Source organism: Strix uralensis, chromosome 1, assembly GCF_047716275.1.
Source record: "Strix uralensis isolate ZFMK-TIS-50842 chromosome 1, bStrUra1, whole genome shotgun sequence".
Classification (NCBI taxonomy): Eukaryota; Metazoa; Chordata; class Aves; order Strigiformes; family Strigidae; genus Strix; species Strix uralensis.
In genome coordinates this window covers 45697194-45722498 of record NC_133972.1, presented here as the reverse complement: position 1 = coordinate 45722498, position 25305 = coordinate 45697194, and the positions used below count along the sequence as shown (strand labels likewise).

The 25305-nt window shown below is 37.2% G+C and overlaps 1 protein-coding gene across 5 annotated transcripts in view; it reads left to right on the top strand.

Moving 5' to 3' along the window:
* The window catches only part of ANKIB1 (ankyrin repeat and IBR domain containing 1), a 104289-nt gene extending 79284 nt beyond the window's left edge, over positions 1-25005 (top strand). For 3 of the 5 annotated variants that reach the window (XM_074864610.1, XM_074864622.1, XM_074864616.1), the window contains exons 8-20: positions 449-593; positions 1975-2141; positions 8537-8625; positions 9636-9766; positions 13529-13663; positions 14206-14292; positions 14386-14452; positions 14838-14983; positions 15625-15803; positions 16352-16403; positions 19599-19710; positions 21332-21465; positions 21809-25005. In XM_074864610.1, the coding sequence (XP_074720711.1) occupies positions 449-593; positions 1975-2141; positions 8537-8625; positions 9636-9766; positions 13529-13663; positions 14206-14292; positions 14386-14452; positions 14838-14983; positions 15625-15803; positions 16352-16403; positions 19599-19710; positions 21332-21465; positions 21809-22561 (2197 nt within the window). In that variant the 3' untranslated portion in view covers positions 22562-25005. The remainder of the gene's footprint in view (positions 1-448; positions 594-1974; positions 2142-8536; positions 8626-9635; positions 9767-13528; positions 13664-14205; positions 14293-14385; positions 14453-14837; positions 14984-15624; positions 15804-16351; positions 16404-19598; positions 19711-21331; positions 21466-21808) is intronic. The other 2 variants (XM_074864631.1, XM_074864629.1) reach the window with 2 other exon arrangements.
* The last annotated feature ends 300 nt before the right edge of the window (positions 25006-25305 follow it).

Here is a 25305-nt window from a genome sequence, read left to right as displayed (position 1 = left end):
CTGGGGACTATAAAAGTCTCCATTTAGAAATTTATTTTCAAGAGCAGACCTATTTTGACTACCACAGTTGTAAAAATTAATTGCATATCAAATTAATTATTTCCTAGATTAATTACATTTACATGTTTCATTTCTGATTTAAGTTAGAAGTAATGCTCAGTTTAATTAAACATTGCATAGCAGTCTCTGATAAATGGTGAGGATGGAAACCACAAACATATAGGGCTAAGCATAGCTGATGACACTCACTTATGAACCGTGACAGTGTTCTTTTATTTTTTTTAATTATGCTGTTCATCAAATCTGTAGCCCTTTTGAGCAGAAAGGGATACTTTCTTTTCTTTGTTTAAAAATTGATTAATGTGAATATCTGTGAACCTAATATAAAGTATTCATCAGCCTTTTAATTTTTACTTTTTATTCACAAATACTGACAAAATTCTGGCAGATTTTTGAATCTGAAAATTCAGGAGGGTGAAGCTCACAACATTTTTTGCCCAGCATATGATTGTTTCCAGCTTGTGCCTGTAGACATCATAGAAAGTGTGGTTTCCAAGGAGATGGACAAAAGATACCTTCAATTTGACATTAAGGTAAATTATCAAACCATTCTAGTACTCTTGAACTGTATTTCATTCTGTAAAAACTAACTTACAGCTTCTGTGTGAAATGCTGCAATATATCTTGTAACTTTCCAAGTAGAAATTCATAAATTAATATATACACTGAATTACTGGCTGTCTTATATATCAATGTTTGATATACCGCCAAGAAAAAAGAAAGAACATTATATTTATTCCTCAAGCACAAATGCAATACTTCCATAATGTGTAACTTAATGAGTATTAATAAAAAGATTCGATCAAACTAATGTCCATAACAGATGATATGAAGCTTTTGATCAGCCAGACTTGTTTGTGTTGGCAATCTAAAATTTTTAAGAGTTTTTGTGTTATTTTTATATTCAGAAATAGTAACTGTTTTCATTTTAAAAATTTATTAGTGCAAGCGAATTACTTCAATTTTTTTCCATCCAATGCTTGATATGATTGCTATATATAGGAAGAGAAGTAGGAAAACTTTGATTTGGTTTTCCTGGGTTTTTTTAATATGCTAATTTCCGTCATTGCAACTTGTTTATAAAAGCAATCTTTTAATTCACCTTTCTTCTTTTATACTAGTGTAGTAATGAACTAGTCTTTGAGATAATGTGCTACTTCTATCAGTGGTGACAGGGCAAGAGAAAGTAGAGAAATATTTTTTCGTTTACGATACAATACTTTCTCTGTGTGACAAGTCTCTTTAATACACAGTAACAGTCTTACGCAGTAAGATGCAAATTAAATTACCAGATCTGATTAATCCTTTACATCTTCATATTTCAAGTGGCTGGTGATCAACATAGGTTTGAAGCAAAGTAATGAAAGTTCCTTTTCCTCCTCATTTATTAGGTGTAAGTTTTACAAAAGATGTCCTGCTACGTTAACCAAAAAAGATTGGAGGTATATTCCTGAGTTAGTCTAGTTCTGATTTCAAGTTTATTGCAAGTGGGATATATTGTGGGATTTTTGGTTTAATCAGTAAGGTTTTAATTCTTTTCAACCACAAGACTCAGTTCTGTTAATGAGTATATTGCCAGTGCATATATAGTAGAATTTTACAGGAAGCCAAATCACAAAGGAATTGACTTGCACACATTGAACATTTTGTTTGGGATGTACATCATTTGCATATTAGAATATTTCTGGAGTACTCTTATTTAAAAAAAAAAAAAATAAAAATTTAAGGTGAAAATTAAATTACTCCCTTTTTATAACTATTTTTAAAAGCCTATCAAAGTAGCTACAAGATTGTCCTTCTGCTTTTTGGCTTTGTTCCTTCAAATGAAGATTATGGATACAGATTGTTTTATATCGGTGATGAAATCTGATCTTATGTGGTAAAATATTTTCCTTTTTCCTTCTTTTCCCCCAGGCCTTTGTTGAAAATAATCCTGCGATTAAATGGTGTCCTATACCAGGCTGTGAAAGAGCAGTAAGGCTAACAAGACAAGGATCAAATTCAACAGGATCAGATACACTTAGCTTCCCTATGCTAAAAGCTCCTGCTGTAGATTGTGGAAAAGGACATCTTTTCTGCTGGTTCGTATTAGAAGCTTACCTACATCTAGATAAACTCACAGTCACTGCTATTCCAGGGTTTAATTAAAAAGTCACACTTAGCACCAAGTGTGCAACAAAAATTTGTGTGGGAAAGTATATGACTCTACTGTCTTGTATCCATGTACTAAATAACCTCATGTGCACAAATATTTCAGTATTTTGGGTCACAGCAAAGGTTTATAATACTGTCTTACTCATTATCGGCTCTGTTAGGTGCAAAACAGCAGTGTGGAGTGTTGTGATGTTCTGTTCTCAGGGAACAGAGGAAAAGCAGGATACTGGTGGATGGATGTTTGTGTCTGGTCTGGATAGTTGTAGTATAATTGAAACATGGCACATTCTGAATTGTAGTACAGAAAATCAGCAGTTTTTAGCTCTTTCTGAATTTTGGTAGAATCACATCAAAGAAGCTGGAGTTTAAACAAGGCTAGGAAGGACCTTTGCTTCATACATAGCTATTCTGTTTGCAGGATCACTCTAATCACTGTTTCACTTCGGGGTCAGCACTTTTTCTATGTTGTCTTCTATTGAGTCTTAAGGTGAATACAAGATCAGGAAGGAGTAAAAAGCCATAAGATATTTAAAAAACATCCATCAGTTTGCCTATCTTCAGCACTTCCAAGGAAGGGACAACAACAGTATCAACAAAAGCAGAAAAGTGGTGGGATATTTTTCTGGAGTGCAGAGCAAAGCCCTATCCTAGTTCCTTGAGATTATCAGACTGACAATTTCTGACTATTGGGACATCCTTTTTGCTGTTAGAAAATCAAAAAGGGTCAACCAAAGTATAGACATTCAGACAAGCTGAGTAATCCTTTTAATTTTTCAATTGAAACCATGATGCAAGAAGAAGAGATCCTGAATAATCTGCTTGATTCCAAATATCATAAGACTCTTAATGAAAGATGCTTCTGATTTTAGTTCTTTCCCTGTATGGATGGAAAGGAAGAGGGAACAAGAGGAAAGTAGACATAATGAAACAGCCACAAAAGCCAGAAAACAGAGCTTCTTGGGAAGAGGTTGTTCACAATGGATGAAGAACTCGGAAGGAAAGAAGTCCTCTGGAAACAAACGAGAAAATGTTTTTTACCAATGAACATATAATAAACCTTAGTACTACTCCACAAGAAGGTACCATCCTCTCATCCTTGCTTCTGATTACATACAAAGAATCAATTTTTCCATTAACCTGAAGGACAGAGCTTGAGACCACTTTACTGTAATATTGACATGATCCTTCAGACCCTGGCAGCTGCTGCTTCCTTTATATGGGTTGAATGTACTAGCTCCCCAGAACGTCTTTTGAGTATTAAAATGTCCTCTGGGTGCCTAATTTTCATGAGAAATGTTGTTTTTATGTTTCCTGTTAGTATTTCCGAATGTTTTTTTATGTTAACACTTTGAGATACTGCACAAGCAAATACAGTTAAGGTCTTGAAAAAAACCTCATTTTAGCAGCAAAACGTCCAAGAAGGCATTTCCTTCATCCCCACAAAAGTGAATGAAGAGTTTCAGCAATGACGAGAAAGTTCTGCTAGCAACCAAAGCATCCTGCAGTACTATAAATCAGAACCATTTGCTGAGGACAGCCATATTAGTCCTACAGTACAAAAACCCTGTGCATGAATGAGTTCCTCTGGAGAAAATGAAAGGGTATTCTCAGTTCAGAGGCTTTTCATCATTACTGTATGCTTAAAGGGAGCTTGCTTTATATCTTTAAATGCAATCAACATGTCCCACAGTTCCATACTTCTGTCAGTTCTGCGAGTTTTACCCAGGTAATCTACAGCTTAGACATTGTAATAGCAATTGATACTGCATTTAGTAAGGGATTCTTCAGAATTTATGTATTAGAAAACCCTAACCAACCCCTAGATAATCACTTGCTTTTTTTGGATCTATAGCCTTCTTGCTCATAAACGCAAGAAAATTCTCTGAGTCTATTGAGCGATTTCCTTTTTTTTTATGTGGAAGCAGGAATGTTTCTCTTAAAAACAGAGTTCCTTAGAATTTATTAATTTTTCATTATCCACCACTAACAGCACCTTCAACAAAATGTAATATATTGTGACAAACACAAAATTCTATTCCCTTTCAGAAAAAGCATTCTGAGATATTTAAATGTAGTACAAATTAAAACTCTGCACAAATACTACATCTGAGTATTATCAGATACATTCAACATATTAGAACCCCTTCATGCTGTTTCAGAAGCACAAGGAATTGTAGCAAGCAGACACTTCTGTGAAACAGTAGTAACAGGCAGTACACACTTGGTTTTGCACCATCAGTCCTCGCTCCTTTTATTCTAGATGGAGACAAGGGACAGAGTCTTGTTATGTGGGAGAGACATCCCTTCAGGTGCACTTGGGAAGCCAATTATAAGTTGCAACAGTGTTTCACTGTTTTGATTCAAAATTCATTACATGATATAAACATTATCATAAGTGGAAAGAAAATCCAGAACTACATTCTTCTTGGATGATGCTTTTAGCCCTTCCATGAATTTTAACTTGCTGAAACTTACACCTTCAAATAAATAATCCTGCTGAGTATTAAGGATGGCACTCTGGGGAGGCTAAAGCTGTTAATTGTCACAGCTGTTTGGTGTTAGTTCCCTTCATTGTTTAGGCATGTCTTGTTTGGACACCTGCTTGACAGGATCCCTTGGGAGATGATCCTGAAGGGTATAGGGGTCTAGGAAGGCTGGGTGCTCTTTAAAAAGGAAGTCTTAATGCCTCAGGAGCAGGCTGTCCCCAGGTGCTGTAAGAGAAGCTGGTGGCAGAGAAGGCCACCCTGGCTAAACAGGGAGCTTTGGCTGCAACTCAGGGAGAAAAGGAGAGTTTACGGCCTTTGGAAGAAGGGGCTAGCCACTCACAGTGATTACAAAGATGCTGTGAGGCTATGTAGGGTGGAAATCAGGAGGTCTAAAGCCCTGCTGGAAATTAATCTGGCTTCAGCAATCAAGGACAACAAGAAATGTTTCTATAAGTATGTCAACAGCAAAAGAAAGACCAGGGAGAGCCTCCACCCCCTGCTAGATGCAGGAGGAAACATGGTAACAAGTGATGAGGAAAAGGCTGAGGTGCTTAATGCCTTCTTTGCCTCAGTCTTTAATAACAAGACTAGTTGTATTGAGGGAATCCAGCCTCCTCAGCCAGAAGACAGAGACTGGGAGAACGACCCCCCCAGAATCCAGGAGGAGATAGTCAGTGACCTGCTGCATCACATAGACACACACAAGTCTATGGGACCGGATGGGATACACCCAAGGGTGCTGAAGGAGCTGGCTGGGGTGCTCGCCAAGCCGCTTTCCATCATTTACCAGCAGTCCTGGCTGACCGGGGAGGTCCCGACAGATTGGAAACTGGCCAATGTGACGCCCATGTATAAGAAGGGTCAGAAGGATGATCTGGGAAATTACAGGCCTGTCAGCTTGACTTTGGTGCCCAGGAAGCTGATGGAGCAGCTCATCCTGAGTACCATCATACAACACGTGCGGGACAACCAGATGATCCGGCCCAGTCAGCATGGGTTTATGAAAGGCAGGTCCTGCCTGACAAACCTGATCTCCTTCTACAACAGGGCGACCCGCTTATTGGATGAGGGAAAGGCTGTGGATGTTGTCTACCTTGACTTTAGTAAGGCCTTTGACACCATTTCCCACAGCATTCTCCTGGAGAAACTGGCTGCTCGTGGCTTGGATGATCACACACTCCGTTGGGTAAAAAACTGTCTGGATGGCCGGGCCCAAAGAGTTGTGGTGAATGGAGTTAAATCCGGTTGGCGGCCGGTCACGAGTGGTGTCCCCCAGGGCTCGGTTTTGGGGCCACTTCTGTTTAACATCTTTATTGATGATCTAGACGAGGGGATCGAGTGCACCCTCAGTAAGTTTGCAGATGACACCAAGTTGGGTGGGAGTGTTGATCTGCTCGAGGGTAGGGAGGCTCTGCAGAGAGATCTGGACAGGCTGGAGCGATGGGCTAAGGCCAACTGTAGGAGTTTCAATAAGGCCAAATGCCGGGTGCTGCACTTGGGCCACAACAACCCCCAGCAGCGCTACAGGCTTGGGGAGGAGTGGCTGGAGAGCTGCCAGTCAGAGAGGGACCTGGGGGTGTTGATTGACAGCCGCTAGAACATGAGCCAGCAGTGTGCCCAGGTGGCCAAGAAGGCCAATGGCATTCTGGCTTGGATCAGAAATAGCGTGGCCAGCAGGGACAGGGAAGTGATCTTGTCCCTGTACTCAGCACTTCTGAGGCCGCACCTCGATTCCTGTGTTCAGTTTTGGGCCCCTCACTACAAAAAGGACATTGAATTACTCGAGCGTGTCCAGAGAAGGGCAACGAAGCTGGTGAAGGGTCTGGAGCACATGTCGTACGAGGAGCGGCTGAGGGAACTGGGGTTGTTTAGTCTGGAGAAGAGGAGGCTGAGGGGAGACCTCATCGCCCTCTACAACTACCTGAAAGGAGGTTGCAGAGAGCTGGGGATGAGTCTCTTTAACCAAGTAATAAGCAATAGGAGAAGAGGTAATGGCCTCAAGTTGCGCTAGGGAAGGTTTAGACTAGATATTAGGAAGCATTTCTTCACAGAACAGGTTGTTAGGCATTGGAATGGGCTGCCCAGGGAGGTGGTGGAGTCCCCATCCCTGGAGGTGTTTAAGAGTCGGGTTGACATAGCGCTTAGGGATATGGTGTAGTTGAGAACTGTCAATGTTAGGCTAATGGTTGGACTGGATGATCTTCAAGGTCTTTTCCAACCTAGATGATTCTGTGATTCTGTGATTCATCCAGTGCTGTCAGGGAGTCTATCAAAAATACAACTTTGTTTCATAAAAAGTTTTATAAGCGATAGACTCAATGCTCTTACTCTAGTAAAATGACATCCCAGTGTAAAAATCCTTGGTTTGGTGTGGGCTGAGAAAAGAACTTCCTCCACGAGAAGCTGTTCTTTAACATTCTGTTGTGGCTATCATATAGATGTAGATACGTGAGACATATATGATTGCACTTCATTAAAAATCCACAAACTTACAGATTTGAAAACATGAAAGACAACCTTCCCCCCCCCACCCCCCAGTAATACATTAACTAATCAGCTTTTAACTTAAAACTGAGTTTATTAAAGTTAATTTTTGCTAGTTTCAGTCCTTTCTGGGAACAAATACTGTGTGAGAGGTCTTGGCTCTCTTGAAGTCAGTAATTCAAGTGTACTGCTGTCCCACAGAATTGAAAGGTGTCACTTTTCAACCAGGGCTAAGATTGCCTTATTACAGACTAGTTATTCATTCCAGTACAATCTTTCCCAGCTACAAATCTTAAGTATCTCCAAACCAGAGATCCTTGTGTGGTGGACTTAAACTTGTTTGATAGCAGACTAGCTAGTGGGAAAAAAAGTTGAAAACTGTAGCTGTAACCTTTTCTTTGTTCCTGCATTCCTGCTTAAGATGTGGACTAGAGTGATCAAAAGAGTATAGCTGAAGCTTCTGAATCTGCGTTGCAGAGAGCAGTTCACCATTGGATCTGCAGAAAACTTGCATATGCTCTGATGCAGCTGGTGCCCATCTGAAATATACTGCCTTTGAACTGTTTTGTTTGATGTGGCAGATGTCTGAGGCTATTTGCTGCCATTCCAGTAAAAAAGGGAGTCATTACAAATCCAGAGTCCATATTGACACATCTACACCGAAGCACCATCTGGAAGCCATATATCTGCCACCATGCAGTAGTGCTTGCCATCCTTAAAGCTACTAGTAACTTCAAGAGAAGCTCAAGGGACTCACTTTCTCCGCTGTGTCCATGTAACTAAGTTAAAGCCCCCATTTAAGAGACTCTGGTGGAAAGAGTAAACATCCATAAATACTTAATGCTGTTGTTGAAGGGCTTGGATCTTGTTCTAGATTAAAAGCTTGAATCTAGTTAAAGATTAATTATTACAAGTGAATAGATGCAAGTAATTCTACATAAAATGCATTTTGGCTCTAGCAAACTACCTAGTTTTGGATAATCTCTTTATTCTGTGTTACCTTTATCACAGAAACTATACTAGCACTTTTTGTGGTATTAAAATAGTACCCGGGCATAACTCAAACAGACTGCAAACCAGCTGATTTATTTCAGATTGTAATTTTAAAAAGCTCTTTTCCTTTCCTGTCTCAGTTAAATTCTTTATTAATCTTAATAATGGTCATCTATGCTTGTGAACTAAGTCTAAGAGTATTTTAAAATAATGTTATTTGGATGGTTTTTTATCTTCCTGACCTAATTAGAGTTCAACTGTGTCTTGATAAGATTCCATGTTTTTTAGCTTGAACCAATTCTAACTTTAGTTCTAAATCTCTAAATTATACGTAATTGTGTATACACCTTCATTTTCAGGGAATGTCTTGGTGAAGCACATGAACCTTGTGACTGCCAAACCTGGAAAGACTGGCTACAGAAAATATCTGAAATGAAACCAGAAGAACGTAAGAGTCATGGCTCAGGGGGGGATTAATTTATTTTTGCCATTGTTGTTATATTTTGGTTTTAGAGGGATTTTTTAGTTGCATTAAGTAAAAGCTCTAAATTGGTTAGAAAATAGGGTAAAAGGGGAAGAAAATCAAACCTCTGAATGAGGGACTGCTTCACACTTTAACTGCATATTAGGGAGCACTATAGTCGACTGTTCTTTGTAAACCATTCCTCCACATAAATCCACATGTGGTTCAGTCAGGGCACACAGAACTCTTTTTCCTTCCTTTTACAGCTTTGTTTCATTATTTAATTGATTTATTCCTCAATATAACTTTATTTGTCCTGGGCAATTTTAAATCTTTTAGCCCAGTCTGCACTTCTGTTTGAGTTGTGTTCTGTGTGGTTGTTTGCGTGCTTTAAAACTACTTCAAGCCAACAGGTGATAATAACAGTAAGGTTCAGGGTGAATTGCAAGGGAATGGATTAATGATAAATAACATTTACTGAAAAAACTAATAAAGATTAGGTTTACACAGGACAGACGTTTTCTTCATCAACATTAACAAAAAAAATAAAGATTAACAGTAATTTGAATAAATACTAACTTAACTTGGTTACCACAGTTCGGAGCCTTTCCACAATATGTTATAAATATTCTGGAAAGCATAGAAAATTTTCTAAAGAGGCAAAATACACCACTCTTCATCAAACTATGCTGATTTTTCTCATATATGTATTTGCTCATTTATATATTATAAGTGTCATATATAATATATAAATTAGTATAGAAACATATGGAAATACATAGACATGTGTAACAATATTATATATAATATGTATAAATTAGAAAATGTATATCTTTGTATATGTGAGAATATATATAGTGAAGAATTATGATATTCTGCCAAGAAACAGGTAAACATGTACCTTTCCTAATCTGATTTTCACAAAAGATTACACAAGTACAATTTCAACTTCTCTGTTTTTGCATGCTCCATATCCTCCTGTCACCTTCAAAAAGTTGTGGGAGTCAGCGAGGCATATGAAGATGCTGCCAACTGCCTGTGGTTACTGACGAACTCCAAACCATGCGCCAACTGCAAATCTCCAATTCAGAAGAATGAGGGCTGCAACCACATGCAATGCGCAAAGGTAAGAAAGACCCTTTGTATAATTTGTTGTGAAACCATAATTCAGGTTGTGTATGTCATGTATATGTTTTAGGATCACAGATGTCCAAAACTGCTGAAATGTCATGCCTGAGATCTAATGGAACCTGTTGCAAGAGTTAGATAATTTGCAAATGGCCGATTACATGTATTTAGAAAATGTTTAATACTTAGTGAAATCTGTTTGGCTGGCTGGTGAACATTGTAATGATTGAAATTTCATAAACACCTAAGAATTACTGGCAATACAGTATGAAACTTAAGGAAACATAAATAATTGATAGTTTAATCATCATTAATGTTGCAGAAGAGAAAGAACATTTTTAGTTGGCAGAAGATGAAACATTTTAAGGAACGGTAAGCTCTAATGAAGGTTTTTGCCTTACTACATTTTTCTTTTGCATTATTTCTCTAACGTAGCAACAAAACAGAAGTTTAAATGGAAAACTGTAAACAGGAATTAATCAGTAGGAAGGAAAGACAGCAAAGAGCAATTCCAAAAGAAACTTATTGGTGACAGCAGCCAAAAAATTAGTCATGAGTTTGCACTATGCTACCAAAATAGAAAAAATATTTTTGCTATGAGTTCAGTATCATTTGAGAATGCTTTTTCTCTCAAATTGTTAAGAGCAGCATATTTAGAATACTGTTAGTTTATGTCAGAAATATCTTGTATAACTTCAGCTAATACCTCTTTGAGGAGCATCATTAAAAATAAGAAAGTAGCACACTCTTGACATAGTTGGCCTCCAATAAAAAGCTAAGAGATTTAGGAAATAATTCTCTTTATTCTTCTGGAAATGTGTTAGTCTCCATTGCTATGCAGATCCCATTTTCTTTATATTATCATCACATATTCTCTCTCTTTCTGTGATAAGAATTGAAGGTTGGGGCTTTTTTTGGTGTCATTTCTTTGGTTTTGTCTGTGGCAGCAGAGAACAGATTCTCCTCCACTTTGGTTTATGCCAAGTTTGCTGTTTGGGGATTTTTTTTCCTTAAATGATTTTTAAAAGAGCTCATAAATTCCATAGTGCTGAAAACTGTAAAAGGTATGTTTGTTGCAACTTTTGCCACTGACCTCATCTCAATTGAATAGAAGTATTGCTTCAGGCTGGAGAAGATTTTGGCCATTAACCACTGTTGCATGTAGATAATTTAATTCAGTACCTTTCTGAGGCACCAGGCGACAACCACAGTTCTCTTTTCTTCTTTGATGCTGTACCTTATAAACAGCTTAAACTGTTGTTAAAACAGTCAGATTCCTTTTGTGGTGGAGAAATCTCTGCAAATAGAAGCTGTCTCCCCTCAGCCTAGTGAGGAAGGAGAGGAAGGGTATCCTCAAGCTCATTGCAGGACTTAGACACAAAGTATAGTTGTCACCTCGCTTGCCTCTTCCTCTGCTGAAGTAAGGGTCCAAGACCTCATCGCCCTCTACAACTACCTGAAGGGAGGTTGCAGAAAGCTGGGGATGAGCCTCTTTAACCAAGTAATAAGTGATAGGACAAGAGGTAATGGCCTCAAGTTGCGCCAGGGAAGGTTTAGACTAGATATTAGGAAGCATTTCTTTACAGAACAGGTTGTTAGGCATTGGAATGGGCTGCCCAGGGAGGTGGTGGAGTCCCCATCCCTGGAGGTGTTTAAGAGTAGGGGCAACATAGCGCTTAGGGATATGGTGTAGTTGGGATCTGTCAGTGCTAGGTTAATGGTTGGACTAGATGATCTTCAAGGTCCTTTCCAACCTAGATGATTCTGTGATTCTGTGACAGAGCTGCTGCCTTTGCTGCAGTAAGGTCTGCTCATGCTTACTACATGATGAGCTACAACTGCCTCTTAGCAGCTAGTGTGTGCCTTGGTGTAGAGGAGGACAAACTTTACTCATAAAATCACATTTCTGTACTTAGGCATATTACTGTTTTATGATCCCAATTTCTAAGGAGACAAAGCTTAGGCAGTCCTGCTTTCTCACTCCCCTACTTGTAGTAGGTTTTTAACCTTCTGGGTACTTGGAACCAGATATGAAGGAACAGGAGGGGGTTCATGGATATTAAATTACGGCAAGTTTCATGGAACTTGGTAGCTGTATGGTGCAGAGACTTGATTTGTACTGCCACCAAGAGAGAGGCTGAAATACCTACTCAGCAGTTACCTCTTCTGCTTGGCTCAGACGGTGGCCAGGCAGCAGATGTGATTTGTTAAGCCTAGGCAGTATTGCTGCATGGCTAGGTGGTCATACAGGCATGTAAAACAGAGCTCAGGGGTTTGGGAGATGTGTAGAAACAGATGATGTGGTTTCAAATGTTTAATGAGACTGAGGTGTTGGAGGACAGTCTGGGAACACTGGGTCAATCTTTTTTGAGGAGGCTTTTGGAGATGTGAGGGATTATGAGATCTATATGATGAAGTGATCATGGAGGGAGATAATTTGGGAGAGGTGAGATTATTATAATAGGAGCATATGCACATAAATTTTTATTAGTTCTGTTGCTTGTGAAACAACTTGTTTCATACTGGGTTTTGAATATTTTGTAATGATTTTTTTCTTATAATTAATATGAGTGGTTTTGAATGATAGGCCAATGATGCAGTGATACACACTTAACACTTTTATACACAATTATTTTCATACTTTATTCTCAGCACTCATCTTACCATTTTGTATAAGCAAACAGCTTCAAAAAATGTTTAAGAACAAAGAAGGTTCAGTACAATAACAAGAAGAAATACCCTAGTCTGCATTGCTTTTTAGAAGAAAATCAGCACCACTGGTGAGACAAAATTAGCAAAAGTACAATGCAAGAATTAGATTTCATTTCTTCCTGTAATATATCTAATTGATTGTATAAAACAACTACTGATAAACACATCTGGTATGGACTAGGTATTCCTGAAAAGGTTAATCTTATCAAAGAGAGAAGAAATGCAATTTAATTTATCAAATCCCAATAATAGTATTAATGCCTTCATATTAATTAATGTAAATTTTTCCTTCATTTTTTTCAGGATTTTGGTTTGCTTATCTGTAGAACAGATAAAATAAACAGATTCACCTGGTCGTAGTCTTTTGCTTGTCCATCCATAAAAAGCTTCCAATTATTTTGGAATAAACTAGCTGAGAACTCAGTGCTGAGCTGAGAATATTTAATACCATTTGATCTTCTGTCATACAGAGAAGCCTGGATAAGTCAGATCTCCCTGTAAGGTGTTACCTATTTTGAAAGCTCTCTACTCAGTTGATGCAGAAAAAGCTTACCTTGAAGTAATCACTCTTCAGAGTTCATGTTCTGGTTTCTTCTCTCTTACTTTAGTAGCTGTTACTCATATTTTTAATCAGGAACACCACATGACAAAAATAGCAGTAATCACATTTTTTAATTGATATTGGGAAAAATTGCCCTTTCTCAGGAGTAGTTTCTGTGTCACTTTAAAAATGGGACTGTCTCTTTTTAAAACAAAAACAAAAACCCAGGCCTGATCAGCTGTATTTATCATCCACTTAAAACTTGTAGATGCAACACAATCTTGTGATCCAAGAAACAAAAATCATGTATGACTGACATGGTTTGATGACCCAGATCTTCTGTAGTAAGTAAAATAGGAAGGAGCCTCCTCAGAAATTTTTCTGACCATAAACACACTCAGAATAATGTTAATTCAGTTGTTCGTGGAGGAATAATGATGCATAACTGCAAATCTGCAATGTATCAGCTTCTTTTTTTCTATCCCTTTGTTTCTTTTCTTCCTAAAGTGCAAATACGACTTTTGCTGGATATGCTTAGAGGAATGGAAGAAGCACAGCTCTTCCACTGGAGGCTATTACAGATGCACTCGCTATGAGGTTATTCAACATGTAGAGGAACAGTCCAAGGAGATGACAGTAGAGGTAACAAATGAATGTGTGTGGTTGAAAAATAACACTAAGGCTGCAATTTTCAAAATTCTTCCCAACTCGAGTTCTAAATGGAAAAATACAACCTTAAATATGTCAAAGAGACAGAAAGAAAACACTGCTTATTTGTGGATAGAAACATAAAATTTGGTTCTGCTTTTGGCTTTGGTAACAACCAGTGGTTGACTTAAGTCATTTTCCTTCTCTGTGCCATGGTTTCCTTTTGTGAAATGGGCATGCTGGTACTGTAATTAACTTGCTGTGCATACAGAAGATATGCCTTAATTTTGGCATTTGGAAAGTCTGCTTAAATAGCATGCTCAACAGAGTGTATCAACTCTGGTTACAGTATTTGAAGAGTTGTGAATGTCAAAAATTACATTTGTCTACTTACATGGCACTCATCAGCATTGTGTACAATGCTTCATGAATAGTGGGAATAGACACAGTCAGTTATGTAATTATATCTCATGGTGATTGCCAAATTAAATGATAAAATTTATTATGGTTTCTTTTGTTTCCTCATTATTTTTCAGGCTGAAAAGAAGCATAGAAGATTTCAAGAGCTTGATAGGTTTATGCACTATTACACAAGATTTAAGAACCATGAACTTAGCTATCAGGTGTGGGTCAAGCCATTTTTACTGATTTGTGTTTCTATTTTATTTGTCCAAAAATAATTATCTTATTGTATTTTATTTATTTTCTTTTTCTAGTTAGAACAGCGCCTTCTAAAAACAGCCAAAGAAAAGATGGAGCAGTTGAGTAGAGCTCTCAGTGGAAGTAAGTATTTGCTGTAATCTATGAATTTTGTTTGAAATCAAAGCAACTCTGCTATGGCCAAACCTTTTTTTTTTTTTGATAGAGCTCACATCAGTCTGCTGTGTGATGTGATCCCTCCAGTACTAGAATTCATATGCTGTGGGTGAAAGCTAAACGTACAGTAAATCTTATCTGTTCCAAAGGAGAAAGTAGCAAGGGAGAAGCTAATATTCTGTGCTTACTTCTTTTACTAAGAGCACTGTGTAGTCATTGAGAACTTGCTGCTGTTTACTTGCAAAATATTTAACTGACATGCACATAGATGTTATTATTTTGGAGGAAAACTCAAGTAAAAGTGCTGATCTCAGCAGGAAAATATTTTCACAATGTTTGTTTCATCTTACAGCTGAGGGAGGCTGTCCTGATACCACATTCATTGAAGATGCAGTACAAGAGCTTCTGAAAACCCGACGCATTCTTAAGTGTTCTTATCCATATGGATTCTTTCTGGAGCCTAAAAGCACAAAGAAAGAAATATTTGAACTCATGCAGGTAATACATGCATATATTTTGCTTTTCTAATGTTACTCCTTTTTTGTAATATTAGTTATCAGTGTCTTTTTGCTGGTTTTGTAGTGTAAAACTGATACATCTCTTTTGTATTTGTAACCAAGTTGGAAAATTAATGCAGTTTTATTACTCTGTGACACAGTAGCTTTTAGTTCAATTTTAGAATGAATGTAAAACAACACTTTGCTGCAGAATGAAAGGGATAAGGACAGGTGGAAGGGGAAAAAAAGACACTTACTGTTAACCTTTTTTGAAAATAATATTTTACCTTCAGTCTTCATTTCCTTCTCTAGCTCCTCTTTCCTGTCTTTCTCTATTAACATGTCTTGACAAGTGGGTGGGGACAAAATCTGGGGAGTACCTGGGTGGTGGTGGCCCCTTTAGGGCCCCCGAAGATGTTCAGTATGCATGAGTGCAGGGAATCCCTGCTCCAGGCTGGAGGACAGCATGTAGTTTGGTAAAAAGGTAGGCTAGAAGGGCAGACATTCTGGGGTATTTTGGTATTTCAAATGGTTTTTCCAGGAAAATGGATATCATTCTGCTCAGTATTTATGGTGTAAAGCTCTGCCTGATTTTCATTTCACTGTAAAATTATTTTATTCTGTATTTATTAACTATTGCAGACAGACCTAGAAATGGTCACTGAAGACCTTGCACAGAAAGTGAACAGGCCTTACCTTCGGACTCCTCGCCATAAAATCATCCGTGCAGCTTGTCTTGTGCAGCAGAAGCGGCAAGAGTTCCTGGCCTCTGTGGCCCGTGGTGTTGCTCCTGCAGACTCACCAGAAGCACCCAGGCGCAGGTAATCCAAACAAAATACTGTGCAAGTCAAAAAAGTTCATTGATAGCTGCCAAAGTGGGTGAATCCACTGTCATTCTTTGACAGTGAGGTGAAGTGGAGCTGATAACGTGGTGGTTGTAAATCACCAGATAGTGACATTTTCTTGGACATTTAATCCTTGTGGAATCACAGCTTTTCACTGAGGAAAAATGTGTTTGAGAATCACTGCTCTGTATATCGCAACCTAAACTGCTTCCCCATTTGTAATATATTAATGATTAGATGTCATGGCTTCCACTTCACTTTTTTCCTTCAAGATTGTCACTAAATACTTGGTACTGTCCAGAAATCTAAAAGTATTTCCTAAAAATATCAAACAGTTCTCCAATAGTGAACAATTTAATTGTGTATGGCTTTCTAAATGAATTTTGAGGTGAGAATTAAAGCAGAAGACTTGTTAAGTTTCGAGAGTTACAGTTGCACTAGTTTTTAGATGTTGATAGGTTTTGAAGCTCTGGAGGTTGTGCATACTTTCTTCTACTTCTAAACTTTATCTCTTCATTTTACAGCTTTGCTGGTGGAACATGGGATTGGGAATATTTAGGATTTGCATCCCCTGAGGTAAACTATTTAATTTTCTTCTTTTAAGTTAGTTCTATGTATTCTAGAAACGCAGGTATGATCGCAATCTGCATGAAGAGCTTCCATATTTTGATTCAAAGCATTTCAAGTTGGTTTAAGCTTACCATTATATGTATTTCACAATAGAAGGAAATATATGCATAGCTAATTGTGCAGTGACTCTAAACAATGCTTCTAACATGGCTATAGTTATTTAAGGTGGCATTAGACAATCTGTGTTGTATTCATCGTTTTCTGAGTACATAACCAGTTTTAAAACTGCCTATAAACTGGTGTCTGTGTGCTGGGGAACCTTCAAGTAATAAGTATGTGAAATTGTGTAAATTACTTTGAACTGCAACATCAGTTCATCAGAATTTGACAAAAAGTCTAAGAAATTTCCATCCTTCTGTAACAATCCAACAAAAACATACAAGCATACACCTAAATAGTATTAACTATTTGAAATGTTTCTTTTTATGTATTGAAGCAGGATGGAAATTGCATACTCAAATGAGGTGAACTTTTGCTACTTAAGCAAGAATCAAAATTATAATTTTTAAAGTGAATATTCCATTATCTGTATATGAGAAAGAGTAAATTGCTTTCAAGACTCTGCACTAAGATATGAGAAGCTTCCTATAAAGCTTTCTTTTACCATCTTAATTTTTATTTAATATTTTGAGAACATTAGATTAAAGCATTCAGTTAGGAAGGAAACTTCATTTCAACATTTCCTTGCTGCTGTTTTCTTTCTAGCTAGTCATTTTAAAGCATCCTGGAAAACTCCACGTACTTTTTCTATATATTTCCTTTGCTATTGTTGTTGGTGAGCATCACGCTGGTGAGAAAATAGCTTGCTTTTCTACAAAAGATCAACTTGTTTCTCCTGCCTAGTTCCTCTAGTACTTTCTTTTGAAATAAATCCACATTTGATAATGTCAAATCACTGTGCTGTTACTGTGTCATCAGTGGAACTGGTTATGAGAAAAAGTTGGTAAGAAATATGTTGATAAGCTGTTTAGCAGTAGGTGCCATTGCAGTTGTGCTTAGATGATTGCTTATGAGTTTTTGTGATTTGCCTAAATGTGGCACCGTATGATGCAAGTTGGTTTCTTTGCTACATAGCTATCAAGGATACTTGCAACCACCTATGCTAAAAGAATTTTATAGAATTAATAATGGTCATCTTTGTTTATTTTAGTGAATTTCACTACAAAATTTTTTACATAGAGCTGTACTTTTACTGACAAGTAATAGAGTATCTGTGTATACCAGATTATTACAGAAAACAAAATCTTACTGGTTTTAGCAAGGAACTCTGCTTGTTGCAGACCATTGTGTGAAACCATAATGTTCCTACCCAATAAAATTAAAACTCCTTTTGTTCACATGTATAAAAGTGTTCCAAGTAATCAGAAATAAGATTTTATCAGTAGTAATCAAGATATCTTTCTAAAGCTTAAAAAGCAACCAAAACTTAAACGGCTGTTGGTAAAAAAAATTATTTTATTGCGAACAGGTAAGAGTTAAGATCTGATATAACTAATAAACCTTAGTGTTCAGTGATCACTTCTCATTATTCCTTATCCAATTCACAGTTATATAATTATATATTTTTAAAATCAGTTATGTTGTTTTGTACCAAGATTTGATTTTCTGTTGTTTGAGATTATGCCTTCCACAGGCAATCCCTGAGCTCCCTAGGAGCTGGAAGAATATTTTAGAGAAGAATCACTTCATGTTTGCCCTAGTTTTTATGCTGTTCCGTAGGCTAACAAGCATCTACTACTAACCACTGTTGAAGACAGAATATTGGGTTAAATGGGCTGGTCCAGTACAGCTATTTTTATGTCTTTACAGTTTTCATGGGCCTTACACAGATAAAAATTTGCCCACACTGATCATTTTGTGACTATTCTTTTTTGGCTTCATATGTTATTATGCGTAAGAACTTGGTCTGAAACACTTAATGGAAAGGCAACATACCATCATAATACTATCAAAATTAATAAGGTCATTGTGTAAGAGAAATGACACTTCTGGATTTGAATTTTAGATACTTTAGATGTTGAGATATTCTAGGATGAAGAGTTAATGTAAGAAAGGAAAGGTAATGGTAACATTATCTTTCCCAAGTCATTTGGCCAAATGAAGCCTTTGGATTGCAGATTTCCCAAGCCAGGGTTTAGGGAAGAAAATAGCAATATTCTGTGTGTGTATTTTTATTGCCTTGTGTAAATGAAAAACTGAGATTAACAAGATCTTACAAGAGATCTTACCTACACAGTCAGATTCAGTGTCAGCTGTACTAACCAGAAAGCATATCTGGAAATTTGCCTTCAAGCATAAACTTAGTCTCTTAATATTAGGAAAGGTATGGCAATCAAAACATTTCCAAGTACTAAGATAATTAACCCTTGGGATGTTAGCTTGATGTGGCCAAAAGTGAGTCTTTCCCATAAATGTTACATAAACTGTCTTTGATAAATACACACCACATGAGAAATTACAGGCTGCGGGAGTTCAAATCCATATGGTATGGCTTGTTAGTAGCTCAAGTTAGGCAAAAATAGAGGAGATGTGTCATTCATGGAATAAAAATCCATCAAAGACTGTTCAGTAGAAGAGTATCAGCTGTGGTTTAAGAAGTTCCTGAGCCATAGTTTTCTGGAGGCTGAGAAAAGTGTAACAAGTCCTGGTGTATGTCTGCCAGCTTTCTGTAGCCTTCCAAAGGTTATTTTGTACTGGCCATTGCTGGCAACAGGTTCTCTGAGATAATCTGTTGGTCTAATTCAGATTAATTGTTTTTATGTTCTAAAATCACTAGGTATATATTTATTAAAAAGTATGTCAATGTGTGTGTATAGAAAGTTTGGCATCGAAGCTTTTAAAAAAAATGTGTACTTGGAATTCTTTAAAAAGGGAGATTGCAAGTATTAAAATGTCAGTAATACGTCAAGTATTTTTCTTTGCTAATTCATTATTTTATAGATTTAGGATTACCTTGTAATTTTTTTTTTATTATTTATGTTAAGCATTGCATGATATAACTTGAAATTTATTTTTCTGAAAACAGGTGATTTTATAATAAACATATAAAATCACACATTTTTTATAAAAATGTGGTGTTCATTACGTCAGAAAAATATTACTGCATGCTGCCCTGTATTTTGTAACCTTTGGTTTATGCAGGAATATGCTGAATTTCAGTATCGGAGGAGGCACAGACAGCGTCGACGTGGAGACATGCACAGTCTGCTGAGTAATACTCCGGATCCTGATGACCCCAGTGAGAGTACATTAGGTACGTTCCTGCCTGGGGTTGTTTTTTTTTCCTCTTCCTACTTCAAAAATTGCTCGTAGTGACCACAGCGTTTGTTCTTCTGTGGATACACTTTGAAGAAGTTTCAGATACATTGCTGTATGTTTCAGGATACAATGCAAATGCTTATTTTTGCATTTTTGTATGTGATCTTAGAAGTATTACTGACTTCATTGTGGCTGCTCCTCTTTTTAAAGAGAAACGCATTGGTCTTTCCACTAACAACTCCTCAGCCTATTTAGAGCAGGTTTGCTTTGCTGAAGAAATTTTGAAGGGCACATACTTTATATGACAGTCTTATCTATATACCAGCTCTTTTATGCAAATTAAAAGGACCAGTTGAGCATAAAGAGTGTAGAAGAGGGTTCCCCTGCTACAGGCCTGCTGGAAGAGGTCATAAGGTTGTATTCCAAAACCCTGCTCAGAAACTCCTGTATTGGCAAAGACAGCTGGGAAGCAAACTGGCATGGGCTATGACTTCCAGCATGCTGCTCCTCTAAGCAGTGCTACGGCTGTAGCGCAGTCCCTTAAGGTCACTGTGACTTGTCTGTCTGGGCTGTCTCCATTCTGCCAGGAGCTTTAGCAAAGTTACAAAAATAGCTCGAATCCAAATCATACTGTGACGCTGTTTCTTCAGAGCTGCCACTTGTGTGCTTGGTGTCTAAGCCATGCTGCACAAACTCTCATCGCTGTGTCTCGTGAACTTAAGTCCTGTACATAGCTTGTCCTTTAAAAACAGAAGGAGAAATCCTTTACTGAGGAGAAATTAAAAAATGCATTCTTTATAAGTAGTAAAAAGCATTTTGGTGAGCTTTGGTCCTTCCCTGTTACAAGTAAAATGCAAAACCATCTTGTTAGTTTGAGGGCTAGACTTTGACTGAACACTTGAATATTGTAGTGATGAACAGTTCATACTGTTAAAGCATGCAAGAGACAATTAGTTTTTCTCACCTTATTTCATTTTGAGTTTTGAAGTGGAAAATTCCATTTTCAAAAGTCAAAAGAGTTACATTATTTTTATTACAAAGCAATTTTTTTGGAAACAGCATTTTACTTCTATTTTAATAAAACAGCAATGTCAGTGATTGCTGAGGTATACACTAACAACTCTTAATTGTGCTGCAATGGGTAAAAATTACTGTAATGTTAACATTACAGCTGAGTTGTTGTTTGAAAGAACAGAGAAATAGGCAAACTTTGGTTGTAATCCACCTGTAAATGCATCCTGTAGCGTCCATGTGCAGTATTTTTCAGGACTTTCCATAAATCATGTACGTGCCTTTGAAGCACTTTGCCCCTCCTGTCAACAGGGTCATGCTCCTGATGGCATACCCCATACTTTCAAAGAGAAGAAGGGCATTGAGAGCAGGAAGGCCCAAATGAATGAGGCAGTCACTCCTAAAACAGTGGGACTGGTGTTTGGCCACTGTGTAAGAGAGTTGGTGTGGAAGGAGTGTTTTGGATTATTTAGTTCAGAGTGAATAAAGGAGTAAAATTACACAGCTGGAATCCAAAAGGAAGGAAGGAATTCTGTCAGTAAATAACAGTGGAAAAGGCTTTCTCACTGCTTCTTCAACCGTTTTTGTTTCAATTGCCCAAACAGACACTCAGGAAGGTGGCAGTAGTAGAAGACATGGCACCTCCATGGTGAGTTCAGCTTCTATGGGTATTCTGCACAGCTCTTCGCTTCATGACTATACCCCTGTCAGTCGCTCTGAAAACCAGGATTCTCTTCAGGTATCTCCCCTAATCTCTTTTCCATTCTCTCTGCTTTGCTTGCCTTCCTCTGCTCTGCTTCTCTGTGTCATTTTGTCTCTCTGCAAATTTTCTTAATTTTTTGATGAGAAAGGAAGCATCTAGGACAACAAATTATACGTTCACACCGGTAAGACATGCTAAACAATCACTACTGGATCAGTAGTCACCTTTTAAATTCTGTTGTCAACTGTGTCAGTAAAAATTGCTTCTGACCTGTAGGAATAATGAATGAATTTCAGATTTGAGTCCAAATTACTTTTAATCCAAAATATGTAACAAGGTGAAAGTTTTATTCTGAAAGCAACCTTATGTGTTTCGACAGGCTCTGAGTTCTTTGGATGAAGATGACCCGAACATCCTGCTAGCTATTCAGTTATCATTACAAGAATCTGGCTTGGCCATAGATGAAGAAACTAGAGACTTTCTAAATAACGAGGCATCTTTAGGAGCAATAGGTACCTCTTTGCCTACAAGATTGGACTCTGCTCCCATAAGTATAGATAATCCAAGAGGCGCTTTGAGCAGCTCTGAGCTGTTAGAACTTGGTGACAGCCTGATGAGACTAGGTGCAGGCAATGATCCCTTTTCAGCTGATCGTCTTCATTCACACACTTGCAGCGATACAAGAAGTGGATTATACTCAACATCTAGTGATGCCGATTCCAGCAGTCAAGATCCCAATACCAATGAAAATCTACTTGGAAATATTATGGCTTGGTTTCATGACATGAACCCACAGAGTATTGCTCTGATCCCCTCAACAAGTACAGAAACAGATGAGGACTCACGGCAACCCAGTACTGAAGATGGGTCAGCAGGGCAACCAAATCTTATAGACAGAGGGCTGGAGCCTCAGGAAGAGCATGCGCTATTTGAGGATGCACTCAAAAACGAAGGCAGAGGAACCCAAACAGAGGAAGGTACTTCTGAAGAAAACATTATTCCAGGTGAAACGGTATCACAAAGTGGTGATAATAACAGGGAGGTGACGAGCACCCTGGATGCTTCAGGAGATACTTCAAGTCAGACTCCTCAAACCTCAAGTGAATGGATTGAACATGTGCATCTGGTATGAATGAAAACTAAGTCTGGAGTAAATGAATGGCGGTGACAGATGGTACAGTATGTGGAGTAAGCATTATGGAGGCTTTGATCCACATAATTACAGCTCAGTTGTAACCACTGACGTAACAACGGATATTTAGGAGTTCTCTTGAATTGTAGTTCTTTATAATAATGTGAACCTTTCAAGGAATATCCTTTGCATTTAATTAGGTAGTACTTGCCTTTTTGCTCTCAAGAAAAAGGAATAAGTAGGTTGTATTCCACATTCCTAATACAATGCAGCATCTGTTTAGCCTTAGGTTGATGATCCTTAACTTGAAAGTACAGATTAAAGGCTTACACTGATTATTTTGGTTGGTTTTCCTAAGAAATAGTTTATTTCATTTTTTAGAACTCATTCTTTCACCAAAATAACATTTAGCAATTCATTTGCATTTTGTTTTTGTTTTCTGTAACTTTTCCTTACTCATTTTTCATTTTTGTTAGCAGTGTGAACGGAGGTATTTAATGCTTCTCTTTAGTACTGCTCCAGGAACAAGTTCTAGGGGATATTCTTTCCCATTAAAATCAAAGATTTTTTCATGTCTATTTACAGTCCAAATGTGCCAAACTGTGAATAGGTAGCTGGCGGTAGCCTAACAAAACAGTGCAGTGTTACTCTATCAAACTAATCCCGCAATTCTTAGCAGTGAAAGAAACCACTGGGTAGCATTGCTTCTCTAAATTTAACTGGCATGTGTTGCCATGGTGACTGCATTTAATTAAATGTAGCCTGTATCTTAAGTTAATAAAACCTAATGCTGCTGTTAAACAGTTATTTTAAATATTAAAATACAGTGAGTTAGCAACAGCTATGCTGTATTTTAAGAGACACTTTAATGGAAGTGCAATCATAGTTCTTTGTTTTCATAATTCTACAAAGCATTCTATGCACTAATAGTGCAATTACTTTTAATGATAACATTTTATAAAAATGTAGGAATACAGAATTTTCATATATTAGCCAGTCCCACAATTAAAGTTCAGATAACACATTCTGCTCAACATGTTATGGTGCCTTTGCCTAACCCAACTGGATAGTTGCCACAGTTAAACAAGTAATTCAAATTCAGTGTCTGTTCTGGAGTAACTATGCTATTAATTGCAAAGACCTCCATAAAACCACCCATGGCCTTGCCTTTACAGTAAATAATTAAATGTTCAGTCAGTGTTTTTGCATAAACAAAACACTGCTAGGTATTTGTTCAATTGCACAATATTCATTTGCTGTGTGATTACTGTTTAGTGTAAAAAAAAAAAAAATAAAAAAACAAAACCACAAAAACCCCTTTTCCTAGTTGTTGTACCGTGAAAAAAAAATACTGGTTTTAGATTTGCTTAAAAGCATCAATCTACAGTTAGTGAGATACAATGGTACAGTATGTAATTACAACTAGAGTAAGTTGTTCAAATGGCTGTTTTAATTACATATAATCAAAACTTGTCATAACACGAGCAAATTACATACACTCCATTTTAAGTTTTGCTTAACTGTTACCGGAGATTTGTTGATACGATATAAAAGTTTATTACTACTGAGTGTGTATAGGCAAGTGTCATGATAGCAAAGTTTATGTATTGATTACCGTGAGTTCAAGTGAGTGTTTTGGTAACTAATTCATGCAAATTCAGCTTTTGAACCTTGCAGTCACAAGGTTCATATTAGTAAAAAATGAAATAAGAGTATTTTACCCTTACCCCATAAAAACCTTGTTCATTTTGCAAGCATCTTTAGAAAGAATGAAATAGAATAGTCTCAAATATTTTTCCAACTTGTCCTCTAGCCACCCTACTCCTGACATAATCATGAACCTTTGGACATCTTTGAAAAATACCTATTTTAAATTGTTCCATGGTATAAAATCCTTCAACTGAAACAGTTCTTCATGAACTGTCATCATTAATTGGTCTGAAAGTTGTTTAACTCACATAGCTTCCTTGAATTGTAATTTCTGAATAGAAAGATTCTCACAAAAAGATTGTGTATTGCATTGAGATGTCTTGCAAAGTTACAGTAAGATATGTAAGAGTGCTCTCTGTGAAGATAGTGAAGTTTGTGGGTTCTGGTTTTTTGTAATTTGGTTAGGTTGTGCAGTATATCCATTGTTTCCGTGTTACTCTTATGAGCATGAAATTAGCCTATTAAATTTGTATTTTCTTGGTACTTATTTTAACACCATAGTCATTGACTTTACAACTCAAAAATAAAGTTTGGCAAGACTATTTTGTAAACCTGTTAATTTTATAATGTAAAAAATTACTCTAACCTTGAATTGTTATTTGCACTTTCATAGTCTATACTTGATACATTCCCACTTTATATACAAGTAGGATACTACAACCATGTAGATGTTTGGCCAAATGAATGCTGTTAATAATATGTAAAATTCTTTGATTAAACATTTATTACTTAAACTAACTCTGTTCTGTCTCATTACATCTTAGACTTATTGTAGCAGATTCTTAAGACTGATGACAGATATTTTTAGGATATGCTCAGTCCTGTGCCAGGTTAGCTGGGACTGTATCGTAAGTTGAATGTTTTGATTTGTAAATATAAGGTACCACATTCATTAAGCTTTGCAAACAAAGTCTAAAATAGACAATTTTGTCATCATTGCTACAGCCCTATTGTGCACTTGTTTCGCTTTGTCATTACAAAGTAATGACAAAGTAATGCTTTGACATTGCAAATAGTGGTGCTAAAGAGAGTTG